This window comes from Manduca sexta, chromosome 26 (assembly GCF_014839805.1).
Source record: "Manduca sexta isolate Smith_Timp_Sample1 chromosome 26, JHU_Msex_v1.0, whole genome shotgun sequence".
Taxonomy (NCBI): Eukaryota; Metazoa; Arthropoda; class Insecta; order Lepidoptera; family Sphingidae; genus Manduca; species Manduca sexta.
Window position 1 is genome coordinate 9,396,667 of NC_051140.1, and position 17,482 is coordinate 9,414,148.

At 34.8% G+C, this 17,482-nt stretch overlaps 1 protein-coding gene across 5 annotated transcripts in view; it reads right to left on the reverse strand.

Moving 5' to 3' along the window:
- LOC115447529 (afadin) overlaps positions 1-17,482 on the reverse strand; it is a 74,194-nt gene that overhangs the window by 49,727 nt on the left and 6,985 nt on the right. For 4 of the 5 annotated variants that reach the window (XM_037443111.1, XM_037443109.1, XM_037443108.1 and 1 more), the window contains exons 2-6: positions 10,095-10,231; positions 7,766-7,874; positions 4,889-5,079; positions 2,790-2,946; positions 1,918-2,043 (exon numbers count right to left, since the gene is read on the reverse strand). In XM_037443111.1, the coding sequence (XP_037299008.1) occupies positions 1,918-2,043; positions 2,790-2,946; positions 4,889-5,079; positions 7,766-7,874; positions 10,095-10,202 (691 nt within the window). In that variant the 5' untranslated portion in view covers positions 10,203-10,231. The remainder of the gene's footprint in view (positions 1-1,917; positions 2,044-2,789; positions 2,947-4,888; positions 5,080-7,765; positions 7,875-10,094; positions 10,232-17,482) is intronic. The other variant, XM_037443110.1, reaches the window with a different exon arrangement.

The following is a 17,482-nucleotide window of genomic DNA, read 5'->3' on the forward strand; positions in this document are numbered from 1 at the left end:
GTTCACTTTATCAATTTATCTAGCAGTGAAAGTGAGAAATATAAAAGAATGGGTAGCTGTGACGTTTATCTAGAACTCAGATTTATCCAAGTTACAGACTTGCAGAAGGGAATGATTCTACTCTACGTGCATATCTATACTATTATATAAAGCTGAAGAGTTTGTTTGTTTGTTTGTTTGTTTGTTTGAACGCGCTAATCTCATAAACTACCGATTCAAACTGAAAAAATCTTTTTGTGTTGAATAGTCCTTTGTTTGTGGAGTGCTCAAAGTTATATATCATCACGCTATGACCAATAGGAGCGGAGCAGTAATGTCTAATCTTAAGAACTACCGGATTCAACTGAAAAATTCGTTTTGTGTTGGATAGCCCTTTATTTGTGGAGCGCTATAGGCTATATATCATCACGCTATGACCAATAGGAGCGAAGCAGTAATGGCTAATCTCAGGAACTACCTGTTTGAACTGAAAAAATCTTTTTGTGTTGGATAGCCCTTTGTTCCTGGAGTGCTATAGGCTATATATCATCACGCTATGACCAATAGGAGCGGAACAGTAATGAAACATGTTGCAAATCGAGGAAAAATTATTAGTTTTGAGAGCTTCCGTTGCGTGCGCTGCGTAAACGGTTAAAGTTATGCAACAATGATGTATGACGGGATTGTTCCTCTTAAAAAGTTCTAAAAAATATATTATAAAACAAAGTCCCCCGCTGCATCGTCTGCCTGAACGTGTTAAACTCAAAAACTACCCAACGTATTAAGATGAAATTTGGTATGGAGACAGTTTGAGACCCTGGGAAGAACATAGGCTCCCGGGAAACTACTACTTTTATAACGGAAAACTTTAGCCTGAAAAACTTTATAACGCGGGCGGAGCCGCGGGCAAAAGCTAGTCTTACAATAAAAAGGCAGGACAATCCCTTTATCCCTTTCAACAAAACAGTCAAAAGAATGTCGATATCACTCAGGCTTCTCTCGATGTCTATGAATAAAATAAAGTTACACAAACAATTTTAATAGTGTTAGACGATTATCACAGGGTAAGCAGATCTCTTCACTATTATTTAATTGCCCTAAATATAATTATTGGCATAGACAAATCCCTAAACAAGGACAATAATGTTATATTTTAAAATATAGTATGCAGAGGCCTTATTCTCTATAACAATGTAAACGCGTAACACAGCCGTGTTACGTAATCTTCGTGGAATCAGCGTGGGATAGTATTCTGTACGCCAATTTCCATTGTCTTTAACGCGACGCGGTGCGTTATGTGCTTGTTACGAACTGTCAAAATAACGTGTGACTACCAACCGTTTTCAATAAATGAACCCAATCGCAATCTTTAATCCGATTCTAAAAATGGGCCAACCAGAATAAGTAATTGATAAACATGTCAAAAAAAACTGTTCTGATTAGTCCATTTTGAGTGAGGTGAAAAAAAGCGATTGAGATCGTTTATTGAAAATGGTGGATAGAGAATAAGGTCCCAGTAGTTAGGATGCAGGCTATTAATTAACTTTTATCTAAAAAAATATACCGGAACTCCGAGTTTTCTTTCTAGGAATAACTTGATAATGTTATTCAATTGCTATACATAGTAAATATGGTTCAAATTCCTGCTATAATACTTCTTACTTATTTTAATAAAACAATGTTAGAAATGTGTAGTAAACAACTGAATGGATTTACATGATATTTGACACACAATTAGAATGAATATTTGAAACTCTCTTATGCCGAAAAAGACTATTATTTCAGAAAAGGAGCCTTAATCGGACAGAGCCATGAACATATGCTAGTGTAGAATTAAATAAAAATTAACTAGAGAGAACTTTATACATTTGTACATGAAACCTAAATCAATTCAACACGGTGGTTATATTAGAAACTTTAAGGGGCGTTTGTTAGTACCTGTGTCAGGACCTCCGTCCTTAGATTTGAACTGCTGCAACTTACGGCCGAGCTTTTGTTGGCGACGGCGGCGCATCACCGCCTCCGGGTTACTGATGCTGCGCATGAACGACGTCTCCGGCAACTCTGCACCAAACAGTGTACGTAGAGTCGACGAAAAATTATAAATAATAGATTTTTACAATAAACGAGGTAAATCTGTCAAAAGTGCCACTAGTACAATATGTTATAAGTAAAACAAACTTTAAGTCTAAAAAAAATACTGTATTACTTAAATTTAGTTTCTTTTTCTCTTGTTCTCTTTCTCTATTTGTTATACACCCTACATCACATATTGTACGAACTATAAAAGAACACTAGAATATTGAGAATTATCTCGACTCTACCAAGATATTAAAATAAAAATGCTACTACTAACATCGTGATCAGTAAAAAGTTATATTTGTTAAAACACTACTTTAAGCTCGCGACTTTGCTTGCGTAAAAGATATACCGCGATATAAGTCCCTCTATATGTTTTTTCTGGGATAAGAAGTAGTTAATGTCTATACAAGGATTTCAAACTATAGCAAATTTAATCGATATTCCTTCGGTAGTTTATCGTGTTCAGACAGACAGACAGTGCGTGGGCTTTTGTTTTGTATTATGTAAGGATACAGTTACTAGCTAAATAATTTGCAATAGACATTCAATCATTCTCATATAATTGTTTACTTTCACGATGTATCGTAAAATTACTCTGTCTCTACATTTTGTAACAATTTTTTTAACATATTGTAGAGGAGAATCTAAAAATGTACGAATGGTCATTTTTATACTTAGTTTTTTTTTTTTATAAATGTAAAAATTTATTAACGTAAGACAAACGGTACCGGTGTATAGTTTCTCGGCGACAGGTCTATTTTCGTCGTTGGTGTCCGACTTCAGTCTGGATAATTTCTCTTTCTTTTTCAGTTCTTTCTTTTCTCTTTTCGATAGTTTTCTCTTGAAATTTTGGTCACCTTTATCACTCACTGATGATATAGGCACCTGTAATAAAAACAACGGATATTAAATGCATGACAAACTCTAGTCTATTAGCACCAAATAGGAATTGCGTTTTCAAATAATTCTACAATTATAATATACTAGCTTTTGCCCACGGCTCCGCCCGCGTTATAAAGTTTTTCAGGCTAAAGTTTTCCGTTATAAAAGTAGTAGTTTCCCGGGAGCCTATGTTCTTCCCAGGGTCTCAAACTGTCTCCATACCAAATTTCATCTTAATACGTTGGGTAGTTTTTGAGTTTAACACGTTCAGGCCGACAGATGCAGCGGGGGACTTTGTTTTATAATATATTTTTTAGAACTTTTTAAGAGGAACAATCCCGTCATACATCATTGTTGCATAACTTTAACCGTTTACGCAGCGCACGCAACGGAAGCTCTCAAAACTAATAATTTTTCCTCGATTTGCAACATGTTTCATTACTGTTCCGCTCCTATTGGTCATAGCGTGATGATATATAGCCTATAGCGCTCCACAAATAAAGGGCTATCCAACACAAAACGAATTTTTCAGTTGAAACCGGTAGTTCCTGAGATTAGACATTACTGCTCCGCTCCTATTGGTCATAGCGTGATGATATATAACTTTGAGCACTCCACAAACAAAGGACTATTCAACACATAAATAATTTTTCAGTTTGAATCGGTAGTTTCTGAGATTAGCCATTACTGCTCCGCTCCTATTGGGTATAGCGTGATGATATATAGCCTATAGCACTCCACGAACAAAAGGCTATCCAACGCAAAAATAATTTTTCTGTTGGGACCGGTAGTTCCTGAGTTTAGCCATTACTGCTCCGCTCCTATTGGGTATAGCGTGATGATATATAGTCTATAGCACTCCACAAACAAAGGGCTATCCAACACAAAAAGAATTTTTCAGTTCGAACCGGTAGTTCCTGAGATAAGACAATACTGCTCCGCTCCTATTGGGTATAGCGTGATGATATATAGCCTATAGCACTCCACGAACAAAGGGCTATCCAACACAAAAAGAATTTTTCAGTTCGAACCGGTAGTTCCTGAGATAAGACATTACTGCTCCGCTCCTATTGGGTATAGCGTGATGATATATAGCCTATAGCACTCCACGAACAAAGGGCTATCCACCGCAAAAAGAATTTTTCAGTTTGGACCGGTAGTTCCTGAGATTAGCGCGTTCAAACAAATAAACAAACAAACAAACAAACAAACTCTTCAGCTTTATATAATAGTATAGGTAAGGCCCTACTTTCTACTATACTACTTCTTGCTTATAAATAAAACAATGGAATAGAATGTGATGACTGATATTATAAATTTTGGACTCCAATCTCATAAAAGGGTAAATACATCCCTAGCTTTATTTTGGACATTAAACCAACCCTTATCTTCGCAGACGTAACATTAAAAGTGACTGAAAATTGTTATACTAATTGTTTTTGCCATTTTAAGCGATAAGACCATGCCTTTGTGTGCTGCGCTATGTGCAATTCATCTGCCATGTCAGATATCTGAAAATAATAAGGAACTAAGCAATTTTGTCCTTATCATGGCTATCTGTTTGTGTCATGAGAAATAAAAATTTCCATAAGACCAGTGACGATTTATTATAACAGAAGTGATGACGTCCTCGATTCGATTCCATGTCAGAGTAATCTTTGTTTGAGTCTAAGATAAAAAAAAAATGTATTTTTACGCTCGGTGAAAAGAAAGCTAGGAATAAACAAAGATGATCTGATTGGTTCAAAACCGTCAATGCCTGTATTCCATTCTAGTTTAATCAAACAAGACCTGAAATTATAATACTTTCATGATTTCCCCGTATTGAAATGAATGTCCTTTATGAAGACAGATTCCCTAAGAACAAGATTGGCCTTTTATTAACATATTCATTAGATTTCCTACCAGGGGTACAAAGTATATAGAGATAGAGTCGCATGCGCACCTCGTTGTTGCTAAGGCACTTGAGCAGGAAGCGTCCCTCGCGGTCGTCGGCGTGCCAGTTGAGCTGCACCAGCAGAGGCTTCTCGTGCGGCTCGAGGCGGCGCTCGTCGTCGGGCCCGTGCGTCTCCCACAGCGAGTACGAGCCCAGCGACAGCATGCGCATGTCCGGACGGAATTTCTCGATCAGAGTTTCTGCACAATACAACACTTCTTATTATCCTACTTACCTAATGAGAAAGTTTGTGAAGATGGATGTTTGGATGTATATAATTTTTGTTCCTGTTTCTTGAAAAAAACGACTTTTTGGATTTGGATGAAACTTTGGGGTATTATTGGTTATACATCAGAATAACACATAGGCTACAATTTATAATGACTTTGTGTAATATATGTAACGATACATATCAAGCAAGTCGGAAAAAACAATATCCCGGAAAACTCCTTCACGCGGGCGAAGCCGCGAGCTAGCAAAAGTTAGTCTTAAATAATAATTGCATTCAACTCGATTTTCCGGTTTTATCATAGTTTACAGGAACTTCTATGAACATTCGCTGAAATAATTATCTAGGTAGATAAAACGTGAATCTTTTTATACAAGACTAGCTCACCCGACAGACGTTATCCCGTCTTACCTATGAATTTGCAGCGCGCATTCTGTCAATCGCTGACAGTTATTTCAACCAATTGACAGTTATATAAAATAAAATTTACGTTAAGTTTACTTAAATTTTCTAATTTTCCTCGCAATTTTTTTATTTTTTTCTTACAAAGAACCTTCTTCTGCCAATAACAAACACAACAAAACAAAATAGTGAAATCGGTCCAGCCGTTCACGCGTGATGGCGTGACCAAGGAAATAGGGATTCATTTTTATATATATATAGATGATGGCGCTTGTTAACGATACCCACGGTATCTAAACAAAAACTTTATGTATAAGTTAATTTTTATAGTTCCCCGCCTGTAAACCGTTTACTATCTTATTTAAAATCATTCTTTCAAGTTTACAGTAAGGAGTAATGTTATTTCTTTAAATACCTGAGGGACGAGAAGGGTTAACCTCATGCGCAATGCTAAGAGACACGATCGCCCATAAACAATATCGACACTAAGCAGAAAATGAATTACAAAATACTGCACTGCACCTATCCCTAGGGCTGCAATAGGCTTTAGACAGCATTGTAGGACTAGGTAGTATCATTGTGTCTACTTGAACTTAGAACGACGAACGGAATGCATTACATGTAAAAATTTAAAATGCAAATGACTTGTCGTTCCAACAATGCTGTATATACGCTCTGCAGTGCGATGTGAAACAAAAATAACTTATTGCGATGGTCTTATGGTTGGTCAGCCCTCATTTCTACAACCGGAAACAACAGGAATGAATAAATCTAATTGCATAACATATCTCAAAGCGTGTAAGTTACGCGCGTTCACTTCTCATAGTAAACGAACGGTATATATTCGTAAATGTAGGTTAGCAATGTTTACATTTCGTCATATCTGGTTATCAGTGGCGTATATTATTCTGTATGCCGCTCGTTAATTGGCACTAGACCGGGAAAGTGATTTTAAATCGGCCGGAACTGTACACATTGATTATAACTAAAAATCACCCTTAATCAATATATTATATTTATTTCAAGTTTCAAAATGAAAAAGGTAACTACGCTACAAACGGCACACACATATCCGTAACGATAATGGCTAAGTAAGCAGTTCCTAAACAAAACCATAGCCTTATTCCTGTGAGTTGAAATTGCTACATTAAAGCATTACTTTAATCTTAATATCATAACGCGAAACGTAGAAAACTATTCATCTTTGTACATAAAGCGAATCATATATTAGTCACAATAATATCGAATGACTAACATCCTACAACTAAGGATGCAGTCATTTATGCCAGCTTAAAAATACAAAGCAAGCAATCCGTAAATAAGTAGTAAAAAAAAAACGCGTTCTGTCATGGAACATTATAATCCATGCAACCGTATAAGTAATTTATTGATACCTTGAAAGCAACAATTCACAGCCTCAGCAGGCTGGCACTTGACCAATGAGGTGATGCAATTTTAATCCATTTATATGATGTACTAGGTTTCATTCGTGGCTCCGCACGCTCAAAGGTTAGATAGGTTAGATAGGAGGGAAAGTGTAGATTTTTATTAACGAGAATAATTAAATAAAGTTTTAAAATTACGTAAATTGTTTGTTCTTCGGTTTTTTACGCGGCATATATTTTTCTAGAATTATATTTTCATTCACTAATACATTACATAGCTTAGGGTAGATTTTATTTAAATTTTATAACAAAGATCTGCCGGATACTTATAAAAAATATCGTTCATCTTTTACAGTTTCGATTTAAGATTAAAGATTCGTCCTCAAATGAATAAGATTAGATTAATTTTAGGACAAAATATAATGTCACACCATAGAATTTTTTGTAAAAAGGAGAGTTTTATCTCGATTGTCTTTAAGTTAAATTTAACCCATGTCAATTCCCAGGGGGCGTAGAACATAGTCAAATTCCATTGAAATCACATCAACTGTCCAGAAAATCCCATATAAACTTTAGTATTCAGTTTAAAATTTTTAATTAATGATTCATGAAAATAAAGTACTCTATAAAAAACCTTGTACAAAATTCTATTAAAATCGATTCTCTTTGCCATTACAATATCATAACATGGTTTTCCATAGTTTTCTATTAACATTCTTATGATACTATAATACATAGTAATACTATAATACATAGATGATGCTCTAATCCCTAATAATCCTCCAAATAACATAATATTTCAAGAGTTGAAATGTGCAGACACTTTTATCTGCGACATATTTACTAATCTAGATGATTTCGCGCGCTAACCTATGACATCGCTAACTGTGGCGTCGGAGGCGACACGGATACACTTCGTTGCTATCTTCTGACCCAAATCCTGGAAGTAGAACCGCATCACACCGTGGAACTCCAAATTCTGCAAATAATACACAATATTATTTAATTAATAATAGCTTTAATATCAAACAAACATTATAGCCACCAAATATGGCTAATCTGAATAAATAGTCGCCGTATACTAAAAAAAATACTCTGAACTGTTAGGTAAACTCCTTATAATTATATACCTAGGTTCGTATTTTATAGTTTTCTAGCCCAAGTACTTAATTTTTAAATCTCTGAAATCGTTTAACTCCTAGCTATTATGAACGGTAAATTTATTTCTGGCGTAACGTACGTGTAAATATCGAAAGAACGTGTCTATTTCAAAAATAACGCTGGTATTTCCGTCGTATCCTGGCGAGTTATTTGCAAACAGAAATCGGTTACGCGATACAAATGGCAATAACTAATGCGTATACCACGTCCGAGTAAGTAATACGAAAAGCGATTTCAAATGCTACTTTGACAAACATGTTTCTTGTTCTGTCTGGGGCTATGTACAAACGAATTATTTTAAACATTATAATAATGCAGACCCTTTCGTATGAACGAAATATTATGCACGTAAAAGTGGTGTTAGCAGAGTGGAGCGTTACAAGTGTGTATTTAAATGAGCATCAAGTAGCAAGCAAGCGGGAACAATTGCCCAGTGCGACGAACGCTGAAAGCGTGAAGAGACGACATCTAGACAGACGACCTAATAGCTCACTCGCTCCCATTGTGCAAATAAGGTACGGAATAAAAGCCAATAAATAACAAATAACCGGAAACAAATTTATCTCGCTGGACCTTTGGATGATAACGTATATTGCCAACGTTTTGTTATCAACGCAAATATTTACCGAGGGAACTCGCTCGCGTGCGTCACGATTCAAAATGTCGTGCATTGATAGACTTTTTGTCTTCCCCTTCATCTACGATGAGACTATCGGCTTTTTTCCGTTGCTTTATTACTCATAATAACGGTTAATCTGATATATAATTAACTATTATAAAGACTTTGCTTTTTATATTATCGTATAGCAATCTTTTATTTGATACGTTAAATATTTAAATGAACTAGGTAAGAAATATTACATTCGAACGCAATTACTTCGACTGTAAATTTTTCTAAATGTTAAGAAACAGTTTAAATTCTCAGACATATATTTGTTCAGTTTTGTCTAGTAATTTTTTCGTAACACCAACCCTAATAATGAATAAATAAATCAGTGGATATCACAAAACAAAGCATTAAATAACCATAAAACATCTTTGATACCCACCACAGTAAATTTATTTGCCTTATTTCATATAATGTAACTGAAATCATCGTTCATTCCAATTACCTATATCATATATATAGCTCTGTCTAGCCCGATCTGGGAAAAGGCCGTGAAGGTACAGAAATAATAAACAATGAGCAAGCTTTATACACAAGCGTCGCATAATGGAGCATTGTTACGATGAATCTCATGTTATCCATTCACACTGTGGTCTACTAATTTTAATTCCTCTTTAGATTAACAAATTTCTTCTATATTATCGCACCAGTCATCACATACGATTACATGTTAGCTTCCATTTAGTTTCAACTCAATTAATCTTTAGATGAAAGTACTTATTTAAGGAGAGGGCGCAAATTAAAACTTGTAAAATTGATCTTTTGAGACGTATCGACGTATTGATTCACGTATTACAGCAGCTCAATATCTTTTCCTCGTTACTACGTGTTCGTTTTTAGTCTTGATTTGACGTAGAGAGTAAATTTTCTGCTTAAGAAATAATGAGATGGACGGCTCTTATCGTGTTCATGATTTGTTCTTTGGGTTTTCGTTTTTATCATTTATCTCTTCTAAAGGAGTAATTTAAGCTACATATTTTTTATGCAAATATCTAGGGTTATCTCATAAAAAAAAACAAGATATATATCGTAAAGATTACGAGTATAACAAATTAGGAGCTATGCGAACGGCCGTATCACGCATAGCTTGAAACGATCTACGCTAACACAAGGAGCCAGTGTTTTTAAGTTTGTTGCGGATCATATCTTGACCTACTGAACCAATTCTAAAAACTCGTTTACAAGTAGAAGGCTGCATTGTCCAGGAACACTATATTTTATTATGATTTAATTATTTTCGTTCTGGGAAAAGACTACCTCGCGGTCATCAAATGTTAGTAAAATATACTTTAACATCCATTTCACAGTCAACCTAGCTTCGAACATACATTTTCTAATCGCAATCGTATAAAATAAGTATCGTGTACGTACTTCATTGGGCTCGCTGAGTGCAAACAGGTCGAGACGATTGGCGTTCCACTGTTGTATCATGTTCCGGAGCGCCTCGCGCTCCAGCATGCGCTTGTCCGCCGCGTCCATCTTGTCACTTGTCACCGCATCAACTCACACTGGAAAGTTTATTAACACACATGTGAAAACTGATTACTCTCACCTCATCATAATGTTTATCAGTGGTTATGATATATTTGACTGTAAATCATAGAATGTGCAATATAAGAAAGTATATTTTATATTCCATTAATAAGGGTACGCATTTGATCTAAACGTTACAACCACTACAGTTGATAACAACTTAAAAATTAAAAATGTAATGTAATACATAGAATCTTGTAAAATATCCATATAATTAGGTGACATTCGTTATATTGTATCATATTAGGAAATGTGTAAAGTTATACAATAATTAGGACATGCTGTATTACTTATTATCAATAGTGTCTTTACTCTCTAGAGAAAGAAAGCAGAATGTGTTCGGTAATCGGTAACAATAGCTATTAAATAATTCCCTTAAGTATTCATTGTTATAACAAGTCAATTCATTAACAACAAAATATAAATGAATAAGTTTATTGTTAATTGTAATTTTATCATTAATTGCCTGGTTTGTTTTTCCTTAACCGCAACGATATTTATAATGTGTGAAGTGTTATGACTACAAATAAACTACACGAATGCAAACGATAACGGACTTCATTAATATAGCGCTCTGTATAGTAGCCGAAGAGGGAAAAGATTTATGCTATTCGTAAATGAAGAATGTCTGATAACGTTAAAATTCACATACAAATCTGAGGACGATTTAATTTCTACCGTATATATAATAATTTATCAAATAAACCAGTAACTTCAAATCAGATTTTTCTTATTAACCCTCAAATAATTAACCTTGACGGAGTTTAAAAAAAATAATACATAGTTTTTGAATAACAGAAAAGAACAAGTAAATATTTTGCTTACAGCGGTAAAGGTTCTCGCATTAAAGGCTCGCGCACATTAGGGCAAGCCATAAAAAAATATACTCAATACATACTTAATAATATTATGTTCAAAATATTATCAGTAAACCTTTGTTTCACGTTTTTGTATTCTACTGAATATAAAGCTATATAATACTTTACGTAGCTTCTGAAATCAAAAGGTATTAGCGATATGTTGTATGACCCGTACCTAAAGGCTAAGATACCAAATTTACATTTTTACAATCGATATTGCCTTACATAATATAAAAGCTATGAAGGTGATCAATAGCCAATGCATAGTCATAGTAATGACAAGTGACATCACGTGTTAGTGTACAATAAAATGGTTGTAGTAATAGCCTTCTTCCGATCGGTTGTCATTTTATTGCTATTTTGATTGATGTAACATTAATGTACTGGTATACGCACTTTAGTTAGGTTATTCTCTTTAGCTTTGCTATTGTATATCTTTTAGGAGTCCTTTAGAATATGCTAATATATATAACAGGGTTTCGATATATATGAAACATGATTCAAATGTTTTCATTACACACAAACAATCACGCCTTTTGTCTCCAAAAGGTCAGGCAGAGACGCAACTCGTGCACCCACTGTCGCGCACGTATTCCATCCTATGGTTTGATCGGGGGCGAATCTCAACATATCGGGCATAAATTCTAGACTCCGAACTGATACTAATTCGAAAAACCCTATACCACGACCCAGAGAAAGAGCCCGGGACTTCAGCACTGCAGTTACGTTTATTGTTTTACTATTAAAAACTGAATGAGTAATATCCAATCGCATTTCCAATATTATGAAACAGACTAAGAATTATCCCATTTTGTAAATACAGGATATTTAACATAGATAACGCGACTGTTTACCAAATCGAAATACTCATAAGGTATGCACTGATAATTCAATATTTTTTAATGTCTTTTAAAATACAATTGGTAATTATATATGTATAATTTTGGATATAAGTTATTGTGAATCACACAAAATTGCATAATATCATGGAACGTTTGTCTACAAAATGGTTAAATTCACTTTATGAAGTAAAGGAAATGAATATTCTACATCCTTACTTAAACTGTTGTTATCTACGATATGTCGGAAACAAAGTGATTAATATCATAAATGTTTATACATATCTCAAGTTGAGAAAAAATCTAGGAAATACATCGCGGCAATCGACTATCAAGATCAGGTCACGTGGTATATATACTTACGTATTAATATTTTTAAAGCTAATAGCCAGTCAGCAAATTGTATTACCAAATGGTAAGATTCGTCTTCTACGAGGCGTAAGTGTCCGATTTAAGAAGTAAGTTGATGATCTCCAAATGTTTATGTTTGCAATGTTTTTATTCTTTAATATAATATTACTTTTAACACAATATTTAAAAAGTCATTGATAATAGTTAATTTTGACGAATGAGAAATGAGAATTAAACAATGCTGTTAAAGTGGGCGGTTACTGGCGAGGATGGCCTGCGGCCTGCGCGGGCGCATCACCTACATACAGCGCAGTAGGTATTTATATCATAAACATATGGCCCGACGGCCGGTAATCAAACATCCCACCGCCGATCATCGATATTAATGAAATCACTACCAAAAGGTAACATATTATTATACATACGCAATTGGAATTTTTTATACTTACCTTTACTGTATGCTTTGTTATGTGCATGCTTAGGAAAATAAGATTATGAAATATAAAATTTCGGCTTAAATAATTATTAATGCTAGGTATTTAATCAATACAAAAAATTTTGCCGTAGCCCTTTTCATCTTGAATTTCGAGTAAGATGCCTTGCCCAGTGTGTTACCGCTATATTACAGTAATCCGACATGAAGCATAAGGTTAGTTGCTGTGATTGTTGTAAGTCCGTAAAAAATCAATTCCGAGGCCACCAAGCATCTGCGTTTCTACTGTCATTGTGGGCATTCATTGACACCAGTAATCACGTGTCATCAGGTGACTAATTTACTAGTATCAACATTTCAAAAATATCTAATCTATGTGATAATGTTGTTTGTATAGCTTGCTCAAATACTATTAATATAAATTAAAGGTTAAAAGAGAAATATAAAAACAAAACTGTATGTAGTGAAAATAACTACTAACAATCAGTTTGGCGTATACGCAAACACTTACCTACTAATACTGCAGAATACTTAATAGTACTACCTACGAATACACCTCTATCCTATCAACATATTCCATAGTGATTATAAACAATGTAAGAAGGAATACATTCGCAGATAATCTAGTAACTACGAGTATTTGAGCTCAAGGCTTGCAAGGGACTATTTAAGGCTTCCTCAAAGAACGCAGCTATTTGCTATGATTACAAAAATACAAGTAAAATACAATGATTAATATTTGCGCAACTGTAAGACATTATACACCGACTACGAAAATACTGATTTTATTACTTACTACCAAATAAAAAAAAAGGTAAACTAGCTCAAAATTTACTTCACAGTAATTTTGAATTTTGCTATAAAAGTTGATTTAAGTATAAAAATAATAAATTGAATACAGGTCAATGAAAGGAAAAAGTTGAAATACATTCTCCGTTTATTTTTGTATGACTTACGTACCAAAAACTAGAATTCGATCCGATACGTACCGCATCGTTGCCCAAGTAGACGCTATTTATTTGCATTACACAAAAACTCCATCACCGCCATTCCAAAATTCTAGAACCGATTTAGCACATCTTACTGTTGCCAAATTTAAATTCGATTCGATAATAAAAGCCGTTCTCCAGGATCTATAAATCTTATAAATCTACTTAAGATTGTTAGCCGTTCTGAGAGTTTCTGTCAATAGTACCTACTATGTTGTACCTAGTTTGTAACACATTTGGAGCACACTGCACAACATAGATGTATCCATGGGCTAGTATCGAGGCACTTTTAAATTATTTGGTAACATGTTCCTATTCCATTTCAGTTTGAATCGGAACACGGTTTATTAGTGTAACTTGTCAGAAACCGAAACAGGCATCAGCGTTGTTATGATTGGAGTCGCTTCCGCTATACGGCTAGCTGCAGCTCATGAACTGCTACACTTGCGTATGAAACGAGGAACCGCGAACCGTTCAAAACACGGATCGTTGACTCGTAAAAATAAACACGCACCAGTAACCGTGGGCAACGCATTTTTACTGCCGAAAACTTCGATGCGTACTTTTTACTATTTTCAGGCGGTTTTCACGGTAGAGACTCGATTGCGAGATTTGGGACGGTCGATTAGGTAGAGCGATAGTATTTTCTATTTATCACCAACTCGCTGCTGACCCGAATAACTACAGCACAATATTAACAGTTATAAATATTATTACGTCACTACGCACGTGGCACGTCACGCCTGTAGGTCTATTATGAAAATATTCAAATATTTATGCACGTTTCAATAGGTATTCGATGGCGTTTTAAGTGATTCATACAAAGGGTTTCTAGTCTTTATGTTTTCTCATCATGATTGTTTAGAATCCACAAAGGTGCTTGTCAATAGTGGCGGAACTTCACGCTTGGACGCCGACCTTGCCCCTTCCTGCGAGACCGGCAAAACGCCAAACACGCAGGCTAGACCATGGTGAAACACAATGGATATAGAATTTAGAGGGTACATTGTATTTCTAGTCTATGTATATTCCAATTATAATAACTGCATTATTATTTAACTAACAATGTGGTGTTATTTTATTAATTATTTTTACAATATAAGTATATTTGAAAGCCAAAATGTACAGTATGCACTATGCACGTGTATTAAATATTAATAAAAATATGTTATCTCAATTCTTAGAATTATTTAAGTCTATAAACAAAGAAATTTATACTATAGAAATAATTGTCTCGGATACAACTTAAAATTTGTACGATAAAAACACGAAAAATAAATTCTGTATAACTTTTTAATTTACAGAAATATTTTACAACCGCATAATTTTTTTTGAATCACGTTTCTTTACACGTCATTACCATTAAACAGGTTAATTTTATCATAATAAAGCGTGGGAATGCGGGGTGTTAAAAAATGAAAAGTGGATGCAAAAACTATGGGCTCGCTCGACCCCTCTGGCAGGTTCATACGGGCGGAACAAGTGAAGTGGCCATATCGGCGAAAAAGGCAATGAAGGGTTTTTATTAACTCCACTTGTGAACCCTTCATTTTTTACAAACAGTGCTAAGTATTTGAATAACATTCACGTGAAAATGAGCACAACAGAACTAGTATGCCTACTGAAAAAAAAAAAAAAGATTTTTGAAACTACAGAAAATTGGTTTGTTATTTAAGAAACCAACATAAATTTAGTTAAGAAAATATGAGTCAGTAGTTCGTATTAAAACACATATTGCAATGCATAAGAGTGGGCGCGTAGTAGGAATATCGCGCTATGTCTTCCTTGGATAACGTGACGACTGACATGCATGCGACTGACTCTGCGACTGTTTTCTGTTTCTTGACAGTACCCCCTCTGTCGCATTTCAAAGGGCTGATATGTTCATATTTTACCGGATTTTGATCATTCTTTCTGTGTTAGATTTCATATACCGTAAATCTATATATATAAAAATCAATTGCTGTTCGTTAGTCTCGCTAAAACTCGAGAACGGCTGAACGGATTTATCTTATCTTGGTCTTGAATTATTCGTGGAGGTCTAGGGAAGCTTTAAAAGGTGAGAAAAATTCGAATAATTGCCGGGAAATCCTCAAAACAGCATTTTTCTATTTCCCATACAAACGTTTTCTAAATAAAATGGAGAGTCAATTTGTAATTTATTACCGCTGCATAAAGTTCAAATTCGCGTGCGCGTTGGAGGATCTAATATCGCGTTCTGAAACTCAACAAAAGTGAAAGTGAATCGCGAACGCGACAAAATTGCATAGTCTCAAAATACATAGTACATAAATAGTGGTCGGCTTCGAGAAACTCAATTTTAGCTAACTTCAGTTGTTAATATAATATATAACTCAAAGGTGACTGACAGTGATATATCAAGGAACAGCCCAAACCATTGGACGGATCGGGCTAAGACTTTACATGCATAAAGCTACTATGACGTAGGCATCCCCTAAGAAAGGATTTTGATAAATTCTACCCTTAAGGGGATAAAATAGGGGATGAAAGTTTGTATAAATGTTCTTAGATTTTCGACTGATTGAACTGAAATTATAGATTGGGGATAAAATTAGTTTGAACCTATAAGTACCGGGAAAATATGTAGCAAGACTTTTATCAAACAGTGGAATTTTATCCTGGAAAACACCTTCACGCGGGCGAAGCCGCGAGCAAAAGCTAGTATTAGATAAAATTAAAAAACAAATATAATTTTCTCTTGACGTTACCAACCCTTTGCTAGTATTGAGCTGAACTTTACGTCAGTTGATTCAATTCTATATATTTATAATTCAGATTATTAAAAAGAGTGGCAATTTCTTAAAAATGATATACAATAAAGTAAATCATCCTGCTTTCTTAATGTAATTGAATACACATATTATATTCAAAAATAATAATAATTTTTTATTCGTCAGCATTTTGATATTTTTGCAACGAACAGGAACAGTTCAAACAAATATTAATTAAAATGCACATGTCTTACTAAACGTTTTGCACGCTTATTTTGTGGTACACAAATATAAACGGATATACGTTTTAAATTGTTATGATTCCCGACAACATGCAACGCCATTAAAATACATCCGCATACACAAATAACTAGTTGTGGGAATCTTAGAATTGCGCCGTCACGTTTAGCTTCATAATCTCCATTATCGTGGCAAAAGGCTAGCGAACTTGTCCCCCTGTGAACACTCCCATGTGTATTATGTAAGCGACTGTACTGTTATGAATTGTCACGCTACAAAACTACAATCGTCTGCGAAATGCAAGCACATCTTGGCATCACATAATGGGCCCCGAGTCGAATGCACTCGTCACCTTATCTCAAAACGGCAAAATATTCCGAAACCGGCTTTTGTGTTGACGCTGCTGCCTTCTCGAACATGAGGTTTGGATTGTCAACAGTCGGAGATCAGGTTGCGTTAAATATAATATAATGCATTATATTTAACACTTAACTATGCAACTACGGTCCTTAGCCATTCATAAGGTCGCATGTTGTATCAATAATTGGAATGGCCTGAAGTATTAAACATGACTCATTGGCAAGGAACGCGAGTCTCGCGACCAAGCCACCTAAGCTCCACCCTGACAACCTCTTTACTTTAAATAGGCAATACGCATCATTTGCGGTTGGGTTTTAAAGTATTTTCAAATTATCGATGAATTTCGCTGCGATTTTTTTACACTTCATGTATCATCGCAAAATAATTATAATGGAACACTTCTCAATTTTTGGTACTGAACC